Source organism: Bos mutus, chromosome 24, assembly GCF_027580195.1.
Source record: "Bos mutus isolate GX-2022 chromosome 24, NWIPB_WYAK_1.1, whole genome shotgun sequence".
Lineage (NCBI taxonomy): Eukaryota > Metazoa > Chordata > Mammalia > Artiodactyla > Bovidae > Bos > Bos mutus.
The window spans coordinates 50,627,597-50,644,558 of NC_091640.1; the positions used below are offsets into that span (position 1 = coordinate 50,627,597).

General features: G+C 38.8%; 1 protein-coding gene across 1 annotated transcript in view; it reads left to right on the forward strand.

The window, feature by feature from the left end:
* The window catches only part of SMAD4 (SMAD family member 4), a 57,635-nt gene extending 41,238 nt beyond the window's left edge, over positions 1-16,397 (forward strand). Inside the window, exons 11-12 of the mRNA XM_070361833.1 lie at positions 7,952-8,090; positions 9,598-16,397. Coding sequence (XP_070217934.1) covers positions 7,952-8,090; positions 9,598-9,809 — 351 coding nt within the window. The 3' untranslated portion in view covers positions 9,810-16,397. The remainder of the gene's footprint in view (positions 1-7,951; positions 8,091-9,597) is intronic.
* Positions 16,398-16,962: the final 565 nt, after the last annotated feature.

Below are 16,962 nucleotides of genomic sequence, written 5' to 3' on the forward strand. Positions count from 1 at the left end.
TGGTGCTGGTACCTTAAGTAGCTTCTGTCTTTAGACCCTGCTGTCCCCTGGGGATTGTGTTTGTCCATCATCAGTTAAGGGATCCACGGGTTGTTGCTCTACTTTTTTTGGCTATTATGAATAATGCAGCTGTGAATATTCATAAGTTTTTAGGTAGATGTATGTTTCTATCTTCGTGAATGTATACCTAGGAGTGGAATTCCTGAATCAAAAGATGACTCTACGTCTGTCTACTTGAGGGACTGCCAGACTTGTTTGTAAATGGCAGTGCCGTTTTACCTTTCCACCAGCAATGTACACGGAGGGCTTCAGTTTCTCTATATACTCGTCAACACTTGTTCTCATGTCTTTTTTATTTTAGCCATCCTATTGGATGTGAAGTGGTATCTACCTCATTGTGGTTTTGATTTGCATTTCCCCAGTGGCTAATAACATTGCACTTCTTTTTTGGCCATTTGTGTGTCTTCTTTGGAGAAGGTCTGTTCCCATCTTTTCCCATTTTTTAATTGGATTTTTTTGTCTTTTTATTATTGTTGTGAGAGTTCTTTGTATATTCTGGGTATCAGTCCTATATCAGATACTGCAGCACAAAAGTTTTAAATTTTGTTGTAGTCTGTTCTTTGGTTGCTTGTGTTTTTTGTGTCATGTCTAAGAAACTGTTGCCTAATCCAAGGTTATGAAGATTTACACCTGTGTTTTCTTCTAAGCATTTTATTTTATTATTTTTTTTTCTTCTAAGCATTGTATAGTTTTAGGTTTTGCATTTAGGTCTGTGATCCATTTTGAGTGCATTTTTGTGTGTGCTATGAGGAAAGGATCCCACTCTGTTTTTTGTCATGAGAACCAGTTGTTTGAGTAACCATTTATCTAAAAGACTGTTTTTTTCCCCTTACTGAATTATTTTGACACCCTTGTTGAAAATTCAGTTGACCTTAAATGGTAAAGATTTATTTCTGTTTATTTCATTGATCTGTATATCTGTCCTTGGGATAGCACTACCCTGTCTTGATTGCTGTAGCTTTGTAGGGAGTTTTGAAATTGGTGAGTGTTAGCCCTCCAGCTTTGTTACTTTTCAGGATTCTTTTGGCTATTGCCATCCCCTTGGATTTCCATGTGAATTTTATGATTGGTTTGGAAGATACTTATTTTTAATAGTTTTTTTTAGCCTTTTAACGTGTTTGTACCTGTGTATCCATCTTGACTAGAAGTCTCTAGATTATTTGTACAATTAGAAGTCGATGGACAGAGGGCTACAGTGTTGAATATATACTTTGTGCCAGACAGTAATTATGAACTTATCAGATATGAGGTAGTATTTAAAACATTTAAGCTTTAAAAATGTGGTATCTTGTATAATTTAATTTTTAGGATTGTCAAATGATGTAATATCTCTATTCTGGTACAAATGGTGCTTGAAAAGTCCCCCAAATATGAGACTTGTCATCACTTGATAAACCACTATATCGTGGATAGATTTTAATAGAAAACTCAGACTTTTGCCTTGAACAATAAATTATCTTCTGGAATATTTTCGTGGCGTAAAAGAAATCCCAATTTTGTTTTCTTAACTAAGATTTTGAAATAATTATTTTTAATTTACTGTTTATTAAGTATATTATTCTTTAGAAGAGTCTTATTAGCCAGAAGGAGATTCAAGTATATCCTAAATCTGGCCCTTGGCATTTTCTTCACTTACTAATTTAGGGGGCACCAGTAACCTAAAGCGGAGAAGGCAATGGCACCCCACTCCAGTACTCTTGCCTGGAAAATCCCTTGGACGGAGGAGCCTGGTAGGCTGCAGTCCGTGGGGTTGCTAGAGTCGGACACGACTGAGCGACTTCATTTTCACTTTTCACTTTCATGCATTGGAGAAGGAAATGGCAACCCACTCCAGTGTTCTTGTCTGGAGAATCCCAGGGACGGGGGAGCCTGGTGGGCTGCCATCCATGGGGTCGCACAGAGTCGGACACGACTAAAGTGACTTAGCAGCAGCAGCAGTAGCAGTAGCAGTAACCTAAAGGATGTGTATTTTAGTGTTTTAGATTGTCACATAGACTTTTACCAGAGGTGATGTTACTGGGGTGAGTGCATATATATGAACCTGTGGAAAGAGTGCCTTTACATGGGGGAATCCAGCCCAGGCCCAATCACACACATATACACAAACATATTTTTTCTCTTTTCAGTTAAAATGAGGAAAACATAGATTTGGAGAGCCATTCTTTCATTTTATAAACTTAAGAAGCTAGGACTAAATTGCATTTTTTTTCTTCTATGATACTGATTTTTTCCCCTACTTCTCTCATGATATAGCAGTCACCTTATATTTATGAAAATTTGATGTAATAAAATAGCATTTTACAAGCTTTAAATGGAGCAGATGTTTGAATTCTTTTCAAGTGTCATTGCTCTTTTGCTTTCAAAAGTAAGATCTGTTCCTTTGTGTTGCTTAAGCACTGGACACTCAGGTTAAGAGCTTTATTGAGATACAGAAATAATTCACATACCATATAATTCTCCCGTTAGACGTGTACAGTACAGTGATTTTTAGTATATTCACAGAGCTACAGCCATCACCACAGTCAGTTTTAGAACATTTTCATTACCCTAGAAAGAAATCTTGCACCCGTTATGTGCTACCTCCCAACCCCCTGTACCCTCCAGCCCTAGCCAGCTACTAATCTACTTTTTCTCTTTATGGATTTGCCTACTCAGAACAGTTTTTGTAAATGGAATCATCCAATTTGGTCTTCTGTGACTTCTTTCACTAAGCCTCATGTTTTCAAGCTTCATTCATGTAGCATATATCTGTACTTCATTCTTTTTAGGGCTGAATAACATTCCAAGCATTGCATTTTGTTTATTCGTTCATCAGTTGATGGACATCTGAATTTTGGCTGTATTACGAATAATACCACTGTGAACATTCATGTACAGATTTTTGTGTGAATGTACATCTTCATTTCTCTTACAAATACCAAGGAGTGGAATTTCTGGATCATAATGTAACTATGTGTAACTTTTTAAGAGACCGCCAAACTGTTTTCCAAAGTGGCTGTACCATTTGATATTTCCAGCAGCAGTGTATGAAATTTCTGATTTCTTTACAGTCTCATGAATATTTATTATTATCTGTCTTTTCCATGTTAGCCTTCCTAAGGGCATGTGACGTGGGATCTCATTTATGGTGGGTTTTGATTTGTATTCTCTGACGCTGTGTCAGGTTTGTTGTTGCACACATATATGTAAGGGACGGGCAGGCAGGGCTTCTAAATCACAGCAGTAGTTTGGCCACCTCATGCGAAGAGTTGACTCATTGGAAGAGACTCTGATGCTGGGAGGGGTTGGGGACAGGAGGAGAAGGGGATGACAGAGGATGAGATGGCTAGATGGCATCACTGACTTGATGGACGTGAGTCTGAGTGAACTCCGGGAGTTGGTGATGGACAGGGAGGCCTGGCGTGCTGTGATTCATGGGGTCAGAGTCGGACACGACTGAGGGACTGATGTGATCTGATGATCCACTTAAATTTATTCCCAGTCACTAGATATTATGTGTCTTACATCCCCAGGTCAGATAACTTAGCAGGTCTTTAGTGCAGTCTTCTGTTCAAATGTCCAATATACCATCAACACAGTGACCTGTTTCTCTTCCTGGATTACTGTTTCTTGGTGTTGATATAAGCAGTGTACTATAAATTGAGCCTTATGAAAAAAGAATGCCAAAATTTGACTACTGGTTGAAAGAGAATATCCTGAAGGTGTTGACAGTGATCTTTATAAGACACCTTTGTTAAGTAATGGGTTTGTAATAAACTTAGAAGAGAGTAAGGAAATATGTTTAAACAGATGAAATCAGAGGTAAATTGTTGATTAACCCAGGGATGGAGATCAGGAGTATCATTTGGATCTGAGACAAAAAGAATATTTAAAACCTTTGGTTACTTTGAATTGTCTTTATCAACAGCTCAGATTCTGAAAGGAAGATGTTTCCTTTTCAGTGGAAGCCTTAATTTTATCATCCAGTATAACAGATGAAACCTGTTATGGTGTAGACAGTGCACAGTGAGGAGGCAGCCTGGGTTTCAGTTTAGCAGTATAGTCAACAGTTAAGTCTTTTGGTGTGAGTGCTGTAATTACATAAATAATCCATGTGGAAAGGAGATTTGCTGAGGTGTTTAATGAATCGTGTTTACTACGTCTGTAGATAAGAGTCGCAGTGTTTTAAAGTTTCATCTTTGTGGTTATCTGTGATATGTGCTCCTGGTGTTAGCATAGATCTAAAGACCATCATAATTACGATTGTTTATAACATATTGTAAAGAACCCTTGGTTAATTTTTAATTACTCTTGGTGGAGTTGGGGGTATGTTGAGAACATATTTGAACCCAGGAAATTATAAGTTGTATTCCCTCCTCCCAGAGGATATAAGATTATATATGGTCCATACTAGGTTAATGATGGAGAAGGCAATGGCACCCCACTCCAGTACTCTTGCGTGGAAAATCCCATGGACGGAGGAGCCTGGTAGGCTGTAGTCCATGGGGTCAGACAGAGTCGGACACGACTGAGCAACTTCACTTTCACTTTTCACTTTCATGCATTGGAGAAGGAAATGGCAGCCCATTCCAGTGTTCTTGCCTGGAGAATCCCAGGGACGAGGAAGCCTGGTGGGCTGCTTTCTATGGGGTCACACACAGTTGGACACGACTAAAGTGACTTAACAGCAACAGCAACAGGTTAATGATGGTTAAAAAAATTTTTTTTTAAGTGGTTGTAAAATGTAAATGTAAAATGTAAAATGTAAAACTCCTAGAGGATAATATAGGAGAAAATGTACATGACCTGGGGTATGGCAATGACTTCTGAGACATAACATCAAAGGCAGAATCCATGAAAGAAACAGTTGATAGACTAGACTTCATTAAGATTTAAACTGTCTGCTCCATGAAAGATGGTGTCAAGAGAATGAGAAGATTAGCCACAGACTGGGAGAATATATTTGCAAAAGACACATCTGATAAAGGACTGTTATCAAAAGTATAGAAAATACTTAAATTTAGCAATAAGAAAACAAACAAACCTAATTTTAAAAGGGGCAAAAGACCCAAATCGGTGCTTCAGGAAAGAGGATATAATGATAGCAAGTAAGCATATGAATAGACTTTCAGCTTTATATGCCATTATGGAATTGTGAATTAAAACAGCACTGGGACACCACTGCATACTTGAAGAATGGCCCAAATCCAGAAAACTGACACCACCAGGTGCTGGCCAGGGTGGGGAGCATCAGACACTGATTCGTTACTGGTGGGACACTTTGGAAGACAGTTTGGTAGTTTCTTATATTCCCAAACATTTTCTAACCATACGATCCATCCGTCAACACTCCTTAACATTTACCCAAATGATCTGAAAGTTTATGTCCACAGAAAAACCTGCACCTGGATGTTTATAGCAGCTTTATTCACAGCTGCCAAAAACTTAGAAGCAACCAACACATCACAGAGTGGAATGTTACTCAGCACTGAAAAGAAATGAACTATTAAGTCATGAAAAGACACCGAGCAACCTTAAATGCATATTTCTAAGTGGAAGAAGCCAATCTGAAAAGGCTACATATATTCTATATGATTCTAACTGACATTCTGAAAGAGGTAAAACTATGGGCACAGAAGATGAGTTGTTTACAGGCATAGAGAGGAGGGAAAAAATGGATGGATAGGTAGTTTTCAGAGGATTTTTAGGGCAGCGAAAATACTATATCACTGTGGTGGGTGGGTGGGTGGGTGTGTGGGTGTGGGTGTGCCACTCAGTTGTGTCTACTTTACAGCCCCATGGCTGTAGCCCACCAGGTTCATCTGTCCATGGAATTCTCCAGGCAAGAATACGGGAGCAGGTTGCCATTCTCTTCTCCAAGGGATCTTCCTGACGCAAGGTTCAAACCTGACTCTCCTGCATTGCAAGCAGCTTCTTTACCATCTGAGCCACCAGAGAAGCCCACATATCACTATACATTTGTCTAAACCCATAGAATCATAAAACCAAGAGTGAGACCCTAATGTAAACTGTGACTTTTGATGATAATGTTGTGTCAGTGTAGGCTCATTGATAATAGGTGTGCTTCTGTGGTGTGGGATGTGGCAGTGGGAGAGGCTGTATCTGGGTAGAAATAGAGAACTCTTTACTTTTTTGCTTAATTTTATCAGGAACCTAAAACTCCTCTAAAAGATAAAGTTTGTCAGTTTCCTTCTTTAAAAAAAAAAGTCATTGTGGAGCTAATTGGCTTTTCAGATGTTTGCATCCTTATTTTGTGCTGTGCTGGGTAAGGCATTCTGAGAGGTCAGAGCACAGTGGAAAAATTCAGAATCTAATGGACTCTTGAAAAAACAGCGGTTTTTGTTCTGGGTGTTGTGGGATTTCTGATTTCCAGACCTTCATCATGCTTCCTGTCCCTTTTAGGACCAGTAGCTTCGTTAGGTAATAAGTATATCCATATTTGACAAACTTCGATCCAGAGACCTAGGTAGTCTAAGTTTTGTCCATTGTTGATGCTAGAGGATAGGCACTGAGTAGAAAAATAATAAATAGGAATTTGGTTTGCCATTTGGAGAGGATTCTTTTGTTTATTATTGTTGTATGCTCTTATGGTTCATGTAAAGACTGTGACTAAAGACAATCAGAATTTTTTCAGGAATCTGAAAATTACTGGCATGGGTTTCAAACCTGTTCTTTATCTGATAAAGTTCTGTGTTACGCATTCTTCTATTTCTTTTATTGTTAAAGATAATTATCCTCACTCATATTTGGGTTTTGTGCATACTTGGATTGTTTTAAATTGTACTTTACTTTTGTTGAAGGAGTATAGTCACATGGTTCAGAAATTAAAATGCTGTTTAAAATGTGCGTTGAGCAGTCTTGAGCTTCTACTCTGTCCTTGTCTTCCTTTCCTACAACTAACTTCTCAAGGTGACCACTCTGCTTGTGTAACCTTCCAATGCTTTAAAAAATGCCAGCCCTTGGCATGGTTGGTAAAGAGCATTGAAATTACTTATAAGCTCCTTAACTCATCTTGCAAGGTTGGTGGCTACCTGGGAGACCAAAACAAAATAAAAAAGAATAAATGACGTTTATTGAGAGCTTCCTATATACTATGCCAAGTTTACAACAATATGAAAAAGCATTGCATACTTAGCATTCCCGTTTTATAGATACGAAAGTTGAGGCTTCAGAAAGGTTAAGAAATTTAACCCATGTAAGTAGCAGATATCAATGATAGGATTCAAAGCTAAGCAATTTTTTAAAAATCATGAACATTTCTTAAATTGATGAGAAACTAGTTAATGGAATCCCATGTATCCATCACTGAGATTCAGTAGTTAAGGTTTTACATTTACGTGATCAGTTCTTTTTCCTTTGTTTCTATTTAAACAAGACCTAAATATCCTGTTAGATGCTTCTGTGCAGCTCTGAGATATGCCCTTGTTTCGTCACATAGTGACAATGCCTTTTATTCATTCCTCCAAGTAGTTAGAATGATAAAGAAAAGAAGCTGACCGTGTGACCTAGGCCGTCAATTCAACCTACAGAAAACTCTTCATTTAGTTATGAAAGGGTGGGATGATTTCTTAACTTCGTTTCACACAGTGGTGTGGTTTTTCACAAAGGCACTAATGGCTGACCCACACTGAACTCAGATGAAGGATACAGAGGCCAGTGGCAACCAAAACTGTCCTAATAGTGAGCTGTGCCTCTTTGGTGAGCTTCATTCAAGCCAGCTTTCCTAAGAACTTACCACCTACATAAAAAAATTAAACAACTGAATTAATTCTTTAATCCTGAGAGCTAAGTCAAGCTGTGAGTTTTAAGTAGATTGTGCATTGGTTTTTGACATACGGAATATTTCTGCTGGACTCACGGCATGAAACTTACACTTAATTTTTTCTTTAAGGTCTTTGATTTGCGTCAGTGTCACCGTCAGATGCAGCAGCAGGCAGCCACGGCACAAGCTGCAGCAGCTGCCCAGGCAGCGGCCGTGGCAGGAAACATCCCCGGCCCAGGGTCAGTAGGTGGAATAGCCCCAGCCATCAGTAAGTATGCTTTTGATTTTTTTTGTTTTTTCAAGTGTAGTAGTTGGTGCTTTATCTTGATTGACTCAGTTAATTAGTTACTTTAACCAGTAATAGAAAGTGAAGTTCTTTTTACTGGGATAATAACATTTTTGAATTTGTACCAAAAAAAAAAAAAAAGCCTGTTCATCTATAATAGTTGCCCTTTGTTTATGGCCCTGTGTTCATTCTTTTTGTATCAAAAAAGGGACTGTGGGATAAAGAAGAAAGGGGGTTGTTATTATTATATTGATCAGTCTCCCCTATTTTTGTTGATGCTTTTAATTCTTGCTTCACCAGCTAGGGTGGGTTGTAATCACCAGTGTGCTTTGCTTCATTCTAGAAGGAAAGCATATTTCAATTTCAGAATTAGACGTCTCTCCAACTTTTTTTTAAGTGTACTGAGCATGGAGAGAAAACCAAGCGAGGGTGGCGTTTGGATAGCGTGTAGACTTGTGTTTAATTTTGGGGTAAAATTGAACTGTGTGCCAGGTTTCACACTGATGGGGAATTTTTTACTGCAGAGTTAAACTCCTGACTATAGACTTTTATGATGGAAACACGTGGCACCCATCTTCCACGTCTGAAGGCATAACTAGTGATTCATTCAACCCCTGTTCTTAACCTCTTCAGTGTGGTAAGCAAATCACACTGGCTAAGAAAACTGCAGTGGCCCTGCAGGTTTCTCTACAGTACATGCAAATTCCTCCCATTAGTTTCATTGTAATATTGATGAATGCAGATTGACTATATGACTGTATGTTCTGACTGGAGAATTAGATGCAGAGTCTCCGTTGTGACTTATGCTCAGGAGTTTACAATTTCGAGGTAGATAAGGCATACTCATTTATAGAATTTGATTTTTTTTTTTAAATTTGGGCATCTAAACCATTAATTTGCTAGTTTTGATGTTACAAATATGCTTTTACTGAAGAATCCAGAGCTGTTACTAAATTTCTCCTCGTCTACTGCCCATCCCCACCCCATCGAGTAATTACATACTATCTCTGTTACATTGTGAAACTGAGAGACAGACATCGTCTAGGTCATCCAAGAAGTCTTAGTGGAACCAGGACTATTTTCTGTCTCATTGTTAGTCATGTTTTACCTTGAACTAGATAGTTTAGACAGAGAGTAAAGTTCTTAGAACCAACGTGTAGACATGCACTGCCTCTTAAAAACAAGTTATTTCTTATCCCTTCACCTCCACTTCTAAAGAGAAAAAACAGATGGGGTGTTGGTGGATTGTGGTAATTTATAATTGATGGTAGCTAGAAGACCCATGTGGAATATACATTGTCTTAACCAAAAGTTTTCAGTCCCTGTTGACAAAGTATAGATCTATGCTTACTTTTTGGCACTTTGGCAGAGAAGTCTTGTGCTGGGGAGAATGCAGTAAAGAAAGCTGGTCACCTTGTTAATGTAAGATTTAGGGGGGATGGAAGGGGTCAGCCTGTCCCGCTGACGTCTTCCAAATCTTTTCCGATAGGTTTGTCGGCTGCCGCCGGGATCGGTGTGGATGACCTCCGTCGTTTGTGCATACTCAGGATGAGTTTTGTGAAAGGCTGGGGACCTGATTACCCAAGACAGAGCATCAAGGAAACACCTTGTTGGATTGAGATTCACTTACACCGGGCCCTCCAGCTCCTCGATGAAGTCCTTCACACCATGCCTATTGCCGACCCACAGCCTTTAGACTGAGGTCTTTTAACTTAACGTTGGGGCCCTTACCATTATCAGGATGGTGGACTATAAAATGCAATCCTGTTTATAATCTGAAGATATATTTCACTTTTGTTCTGCTTTATCTTTTCATAAAGGGTTGGAAAATGTGTTTGCTGCCTTGCTCCTAGCAGACAGAAACTGGATTAAAATAATTTTCTTTTTCCTACTTAGAACTTTTCAGGCATGGCTCAGAGCTTGAAGATTGGGACAAATACATTCTTATTAAATCTTCACCAGTTTTGTTTGAAGGAATCATTCCAATGCTGGAAAATTTAGCCCTTTGAAATGTTTTAGAGCCTTTTATATGCAGAACATCAATATGTGTGTTACTCTACAGAATAAATTTAATATTGCTGATTTTAAAGGCAGAGAAGTTCTCAAAGTTAATTCACCTATGTTATCTTGTGTGTGAGTTGTTACTGTTGAACATACTTTACTCCGAAATATTGTGCCATGTGGGTGAGTTAATTTTACCAAGAGCAACTTTACTCTGTGTTTAAAAAAGATAGTAATGTATTATAACCTTTTATCCAAAATATCTTTTTTTCAAGTTAAACTAGTGAAGATGATTTTAACTCAGATTGTCTTGCGACCCAATTTTTCTTTTGCCAAGGCAAAACACTAATCTGTGTATATTGAGAATTCCTTAAAATTACCAGACAAAGGAGTATCGTTTAAAATTACATTTGTTATTTTTGTTGGATAACTATTTATCAATAAATATACTTTTGCCCTGTTAAACAGTAGATGTATTCTGTATTTCTAGGCACAGGGTTGGTTACTAAGGAGCCTAGAAGAGGAATTTCTTTCCTTCCTTAACATAGGGAAAGATTTTATATTTTTAAAAACACTAAAAGCAGTGTCACTCCATCTAATATCTTACCGTTCTGCACAGGTGGCAATGCTAAGCTAAATAATGAGTATTTTGGAAACTGCTAAATTCTGTGTTAAGTACTGTGCAGAATAATAGAAACATTACCATTCATTGATAGGTAGTTTGGATATTTTTGTACTTGATTTGATGTGTGACTTTTTTTTTTCGTATACTGTTTAAATCATGTATGTTATGCCAATGTTTAAAATTCAGTTTTTGTATCTTGGGGCAAGACTGCAAACTTTTTTATACCTTTTGGTTATTCTAAGCCCTTTGCCATCAATGATCATATCAATTGGCAGTGACTTTGTATAGAGAATTTAAGTAGAAAAGTTGCAAATGTATTGACTGTACCACAGACACAATATGTATGCTTTTTACTTAGCTAGTAGCATAAATAAAACTGAATCTCAACATGCAAAGTTGAATTCTAGGTTTGATTTTTAATTTTTTTTTCTTTTGCACTTTTGAGTCCAGCCTTAGTGGTGAGACACCTTCTACTAAATGACAGGCAACAGCTGGTGCTCTCGGGCAGCTCTGGCTTTCTTCTCCACTCTACTAGGACTCCCCACGGACGTTACGTATCAAGTGTAGGGTTGGTTATTTTTTTCACTTTTATTTTACTGTAGCAAAGCTAGCCCTGATTGTCTATAAGATAAATAGGTTATCTGCAGGATAAATAGTGTGAAATCAAAGATGATCTTTCAGGTGTTTTTGCTTTTTTCGTGGAGGGCCTTTCTTAGTGTAATAAGATTATTTCAGGTGTGTTATAAGTTTGAGACTTGAGAAATACTTACGCATGATAGTCATCCTTATATCAGCTTAAATCAACAAATCTTCTACTTCCTTGCTTAGGTCTTCTTAATAAGACCATCCTAGAAACCACTGAGTTTGCTTATTTCTGTGATTTAAACATATCTTGATCCAAGCTACATGTCTTTTGCTTTTTCAAAATAACATTTCTACCAACTCATTTATATTCTTGAGTTCTTACAAACACTTCTGTTGAAGACCTAGTTCTGAGCTGTAAAAATGTGGTGATTTTATGCTTTATTGGCAGATTGTCTAGAAAGGTATCTTCATTCTCTAGGAATTTTTGACTTTAGGTCTGTTTTACTGTGAATGAAGAGTAGGAGCGAGAGGAGAGAGTTTTAGAGTAACAGATTTTAAAAACAGTTTATTTGATTAGAACTATAAGCATGCTATGATATAATACATTGTCTCCTTTTCTACTTTAAAGAAAGTTTGCGTGTTTAATCATCTGGGGGAAGTATTGTGGAAAATATTTGCTAAGTAGTCTGTCTTTGCGGAGAAGGCAATGGCACCCCACTCCAGTACTCTTGCCTGGAAAATCCCATGGACGGAGGGTCTGGTGGGCTGCAGTCCATGGGGTCGCTAAGAGTCAGACATGACTGAGTGACTTCACTTTCACTTTTCACTTTCATGCATTGGAGAAGGAACTGGCAACCCACTCCAGTGTTCTTGCCTGGAGAATCCCAGGGACGGGGGAGCCTGGTGGGCTGCCGTCCATGGGGTCGCACAGAGTCAGACATGACTGAAGCGACTTAGCAGCAGCAGCAGCAGTCTGTCTTTGAGGCCAGGCCACCCACCTTGATTGCTTTTTGCAAAGAGCCATAAAAATCCTACAAGTACATAGAAGTACTTCTAGTTATTAATTGCTTTATATTTGTGCCTAGGTTCAGTCACATGCTTTTAAGAAAACATTTAGTATATTATAAACAGTTATTTCTGAGGTCTTAGTTGTTGAACAGTATTTACATTTCTTAGAGGTAGTCATCTTTGATGAGTAAGACTAAAAGAACCACTAGGTTTAAGATTTTATGGCTATTTTAAGAGTAGAATAGTTTCCACATTTCTTGGAATCTGATTGTTATGAGGATAGGGTTCTGGGTGGGTTTTCTCTAGCTAGTTCATATCTCAAAAATGCTCAGAATGTTGAGTTTCGGTGAGAACTGAGTGAGAGTTGAACCAAGTATGTACCTTTATAATCCAGTACGAGGCCCCTTCCACTTTGTCTAGTGCCTTTCAGTGCATTATCAAAAGGAAATCCTTAAATCCAAAATGGTGTTGTTGCCTTTATTTTCCAGGGGGTAGGTTCTTTTGTGGGATATAGTCTTATCTCATTTTTTATAGTATACTACCCCTGTTATACAAAGATAATGATAGTAAATCACTGCCATATAACCTTGTTTTTCTAGAAGCATGGCTCATTTGTATTGACCTAACCACTAAATAGGTTGCCTATCCCATTCCTCTTGTAAACATTGTAGGTTTACAGTTTAGGTGACCTGGCTTAAGGAGAACCATACTCAAAATATCCAGATAAACTGAACACGTATTAGTTGTGTTGCATTTCAAAGTCAAAAATCCGCTTTCATGAGGAAGGGTGTAGTGTAAAGAACGGGTATTTGTGATAGAACATTTGACGGCAGAATAAAATGTCCTGTCTTCCAGATGAGAAATATCTGATTTTAAAAGCTTAATTGCAGTTGTCTTCTTGACGATGCCCACCTAAAGAAGGGAAATTTTGCATTTTTCCCATGGTGCTCCTTAAGTATCTGTGAAGGTTAAAGAATATATGGTGAAGTATTTCTATTCTTGATTTGGTATTAACTAGTTAATAGTTACTAGCGATTATACAAAATCAGATTAGTTTTGAACCTTTTTGAGAGCCTTTTGGAAGAAACAGTGGTATTCTGAGTAAGGCAGAATCCTTTTTGTTGATAGTTTCTAAAGGTTCTCACCATCACTGAGTCATTTTACTGGCTTTGTGTTTAATGACAGCAGATTGGGAAAATGGAGTGTTTAAGTTACTGGGGTAGATGAGTATATGAAAGTAATTACCTGTAAAGTCAGTTAACAACTCCTGTGGATGGGCTTGGCTAAGACTTGCAGATGGAAGAAATGCTTTTTTTCCTTCCTAAAGGCAGGACCCCTCTTGTTGCAGATAGCTATCTGTAAAATAATTGCCTAAACCCTCCTTTGCAATATGATAGAAAATGGGATATGAGAACCTTGTGTGCAACCTTTCCATTTTTTCCTTTGGACAACTAGGTAATTTCTTTTCTCCTAAGATACATTAGGAAGGACATAAAAAGCTAGTGACCTTATTCGTAGCATCCTCAAGCCCAGCCTTGTCCCTAAGCACTTGCCCCAGTGTTGCCAGAGTGTTTATCTTACTCTTCTGCTATCACCACAGAATGGAAATTTTTGCATAATCCAAATTTACCTTGTTTAAGCAGTAAAACTTTTTTTACTGTGCTCATTTTCTGGGGTGGAGTTATTTGATATGTGTGTCAGAGAACATATTGGATACGGTGTTTCTCTTGTGCCTCCTGGCTTGTAGACTTGAGGGGCTGCTGAGACATGTGGGACAGTTTTACCTTCACTAAATGGTCACAGGCTGCTGTGGTTTGGAGTGTTTGGTTTTGTTATACACAGACCCCTTCCTCCCGCCAGTTAATGACAGCAGCCACTTCCTGTGTGTTGTCAGTATACCTCCCCTTTCTTCCTTCTCCCCTTTCTGATTGATTTTCCGGACTGCTTAGGCAAGAAAACCCGATAACCATACTTATTAGAACTTTCTTTAAAACACGGGCAACTGGGACAGGACCCAAGAAACTTTCCTGTAAAGTGCTGAAAGGACTTCAGGGCTTTGGCATTTGATATCAGTTTGACACTGAGTGTGCTTCCTGATCCTTGCTGAGTTTCAGGTAGTTGAGAATAGAGAGAAGTGAGTCATATTCATATATTTTTTCCCCTTTGACAGGTTTTGTTGCTTCCACTTGAGTGCTGCTCAAAACAAAAACTGGGGTTACAAGTGTTGGTTGGTTATGAAATGAGCATCAATAGTCAAAGGCAGCATCACTGCCTAGAGGACACCAGCAAAAAAAAAAAAAAAAAAACAGCAAAAAACAAAAGCTTGGAAAATGAGAGGGTTATTTTTGTTTTGTTTTGGTGTCCCTTTTTGAGTCCTATCTTCTGGCCTTCCTCCTCACAGATATTTTTGACCTTTAGGTGCCTTTATGAGAATTGAGGGTCTGATAACCTGCCCCAAGGAGTAGCTAAAGTGATTGCTGATGTTTTCAGGGATTTTAACATCAGCCTTGAATGAGTGAATGAACCTTTTTTCTTCCCCTTTCATCATTTTTTTTTTTTAATGTAGGAAGAACTAAGGAGAAAACTGGTGAAGACAATCATTTCTCTCTACTGATGTGGATAATTTTCAGTTTATCTCAGATGCTTTCTCAAATAGGTCTCAGAACCAGTGTTCTTGCTCAGCCTGAAACTGGTGGCTCTGGGCTGGGGCCAGAAGCTGCACCCTCTAGTTTGCGCTCTGCCACTGAAACTTGATGTATATGACCTTGGGCAAGTCATTTCCCTTCCTTGGGCCTCAGTTGCCTCATCTGTAAAATGAGGGAGTTGGACTAGATGAGTTCTTCCAGCTCTGAAGTTTAAGTGACCTTGCCTACCTTGCAGCAGTTTGGGAGTTCTTCCTTACTTTGGTCTGCTGTTTGAGGGGGCTTTTTACTTATTTCCATGTTATTCAAATGAGACTAGGCTTGATATTTTATTACTGTTCTGTGGACAAGAAGTTACATAATATGTCCTTAAGACTTAAATTCAACCAAAGGCCTAGCACCACCTTGGGGGCTGCAATAAATACTTAAAAAAGAGGGAGAAAAGCCTTCATTTTATTTTCCCATCATCTGTTTTCATGGTGTATTAAGGCTTCTTTTGAGTCATGATATTTTTACCTTTTGGGTATGTTTGTGACACCATCATCTTAGTGCTGTGTGCTGGTAAAAATTTTTAAAACTAAAATGAGTTGAAAACTTACTGTAAATGCCTAGTGATATTAGAGGTCATTGCTTTGGGTCTTTGGTTTCTTAACTCCTCTCAAAATAGGGAAATTCCCTTAAACTGTATCAATTAAAATGGTTTATATGACTCAAGAAAACAATACCAGTGGATGATTATTCACTTTATTTTTGGCTCTTGTTAGGTCCATTTTGATCAGAAAACTTGGCTGGAGCATTCCTTTCAGAGTTCTCTTCCAGCCCATCCTTGGATTAGTATAATTAATGGACTTGGCTTTTTCAAGGATCAAGCCTTCTTTGGGGGTGGGTCAAGGGTAGGGGGGTTGGGGAGTCCTGGTAGAGGCCAGCTCAGTGGTAGCTGGAAAGGAAGGGATGAAACCAGCTGCTGTTGCTATGGCTGCTTGTCATTGATAGAAGGACTCAGGGCTTGGATCAGTTAAAAGGCTAAACGTGGATTCAACAAACTTCTTCCAAGTATTGGGTTCTGGCCAATGCCTTGGACGTGTGATTTAAGGGAAAAGTGTGAAAGCTTGTAGATGATGAAAACCTGGTGGGCTGCAGAACCATTTGGAAGAGGCGACTAGGGGTTGGGGACAGATTTGGCGGTAGTATCTGCCAATTCTGTCTCCTCTCCTGAAGTCAGAGGAGCCATGCCGTAACTCAAGAGACGAGCCACACTTAGCTTCTGCTTTGGGGAAAACTGATCAGCTAAGGGCTCTGGTAGGTCCTTTGTGGCTTTCTGTATGCTTTTGCCTGGTTGAAGTCTGTGGCTAAAAAACAGTTGAACCTTTCCTGAGAACTCTGTAACAAAGTATGTTTTTGATTAAAAGAGAAAGCCAATTAAATCATTATGTGCTCATTCTTTTTCTTAAGTTTGTGGGTGTTTTAGATCTAAAAATAATTCCTAATCACTGAGTGAATTCTTAGACTTGAGGACAACATTTTGCTTTATTACTTTGTGACCATTGAAATGGAAACTGAAGCATTTCAAATAAGACCATGGGAGAAGAAACCCCATTCTTATTTCTAAAAGGAGAGAGTGAAGTGGTGGTGCTTGAAGAGGTGGCTGCTAGGGAATTAGAACCAAGATGCTTAAAGTGAAAGTCGCTCAGCTGTGTGTGACTCTTTGTGACCCCATGGGCTATAGTCCATGGAATTCTCCAGGCCAGAATACTGGAGTGGGTAGCCTTTCCCTTCTCCAGGGGATCTTCCCAACGGTCTCCTGCATCGCAGGTGGATTCTTTTCCAGCTGAGCCACAAGGGAAACCCAAGATGCTTAAAGGAGAGACGGAAATTGGGAACCCTATCATTGCCTATCTAAAGGCAAGGAAAGCTATTCCCCTCTAGCTGCCTCCTCTATGAAATGAAGGGTCCGTGTGGGGCAGGGGGTGGTCAGGTAAGGTGATCCTTTGGC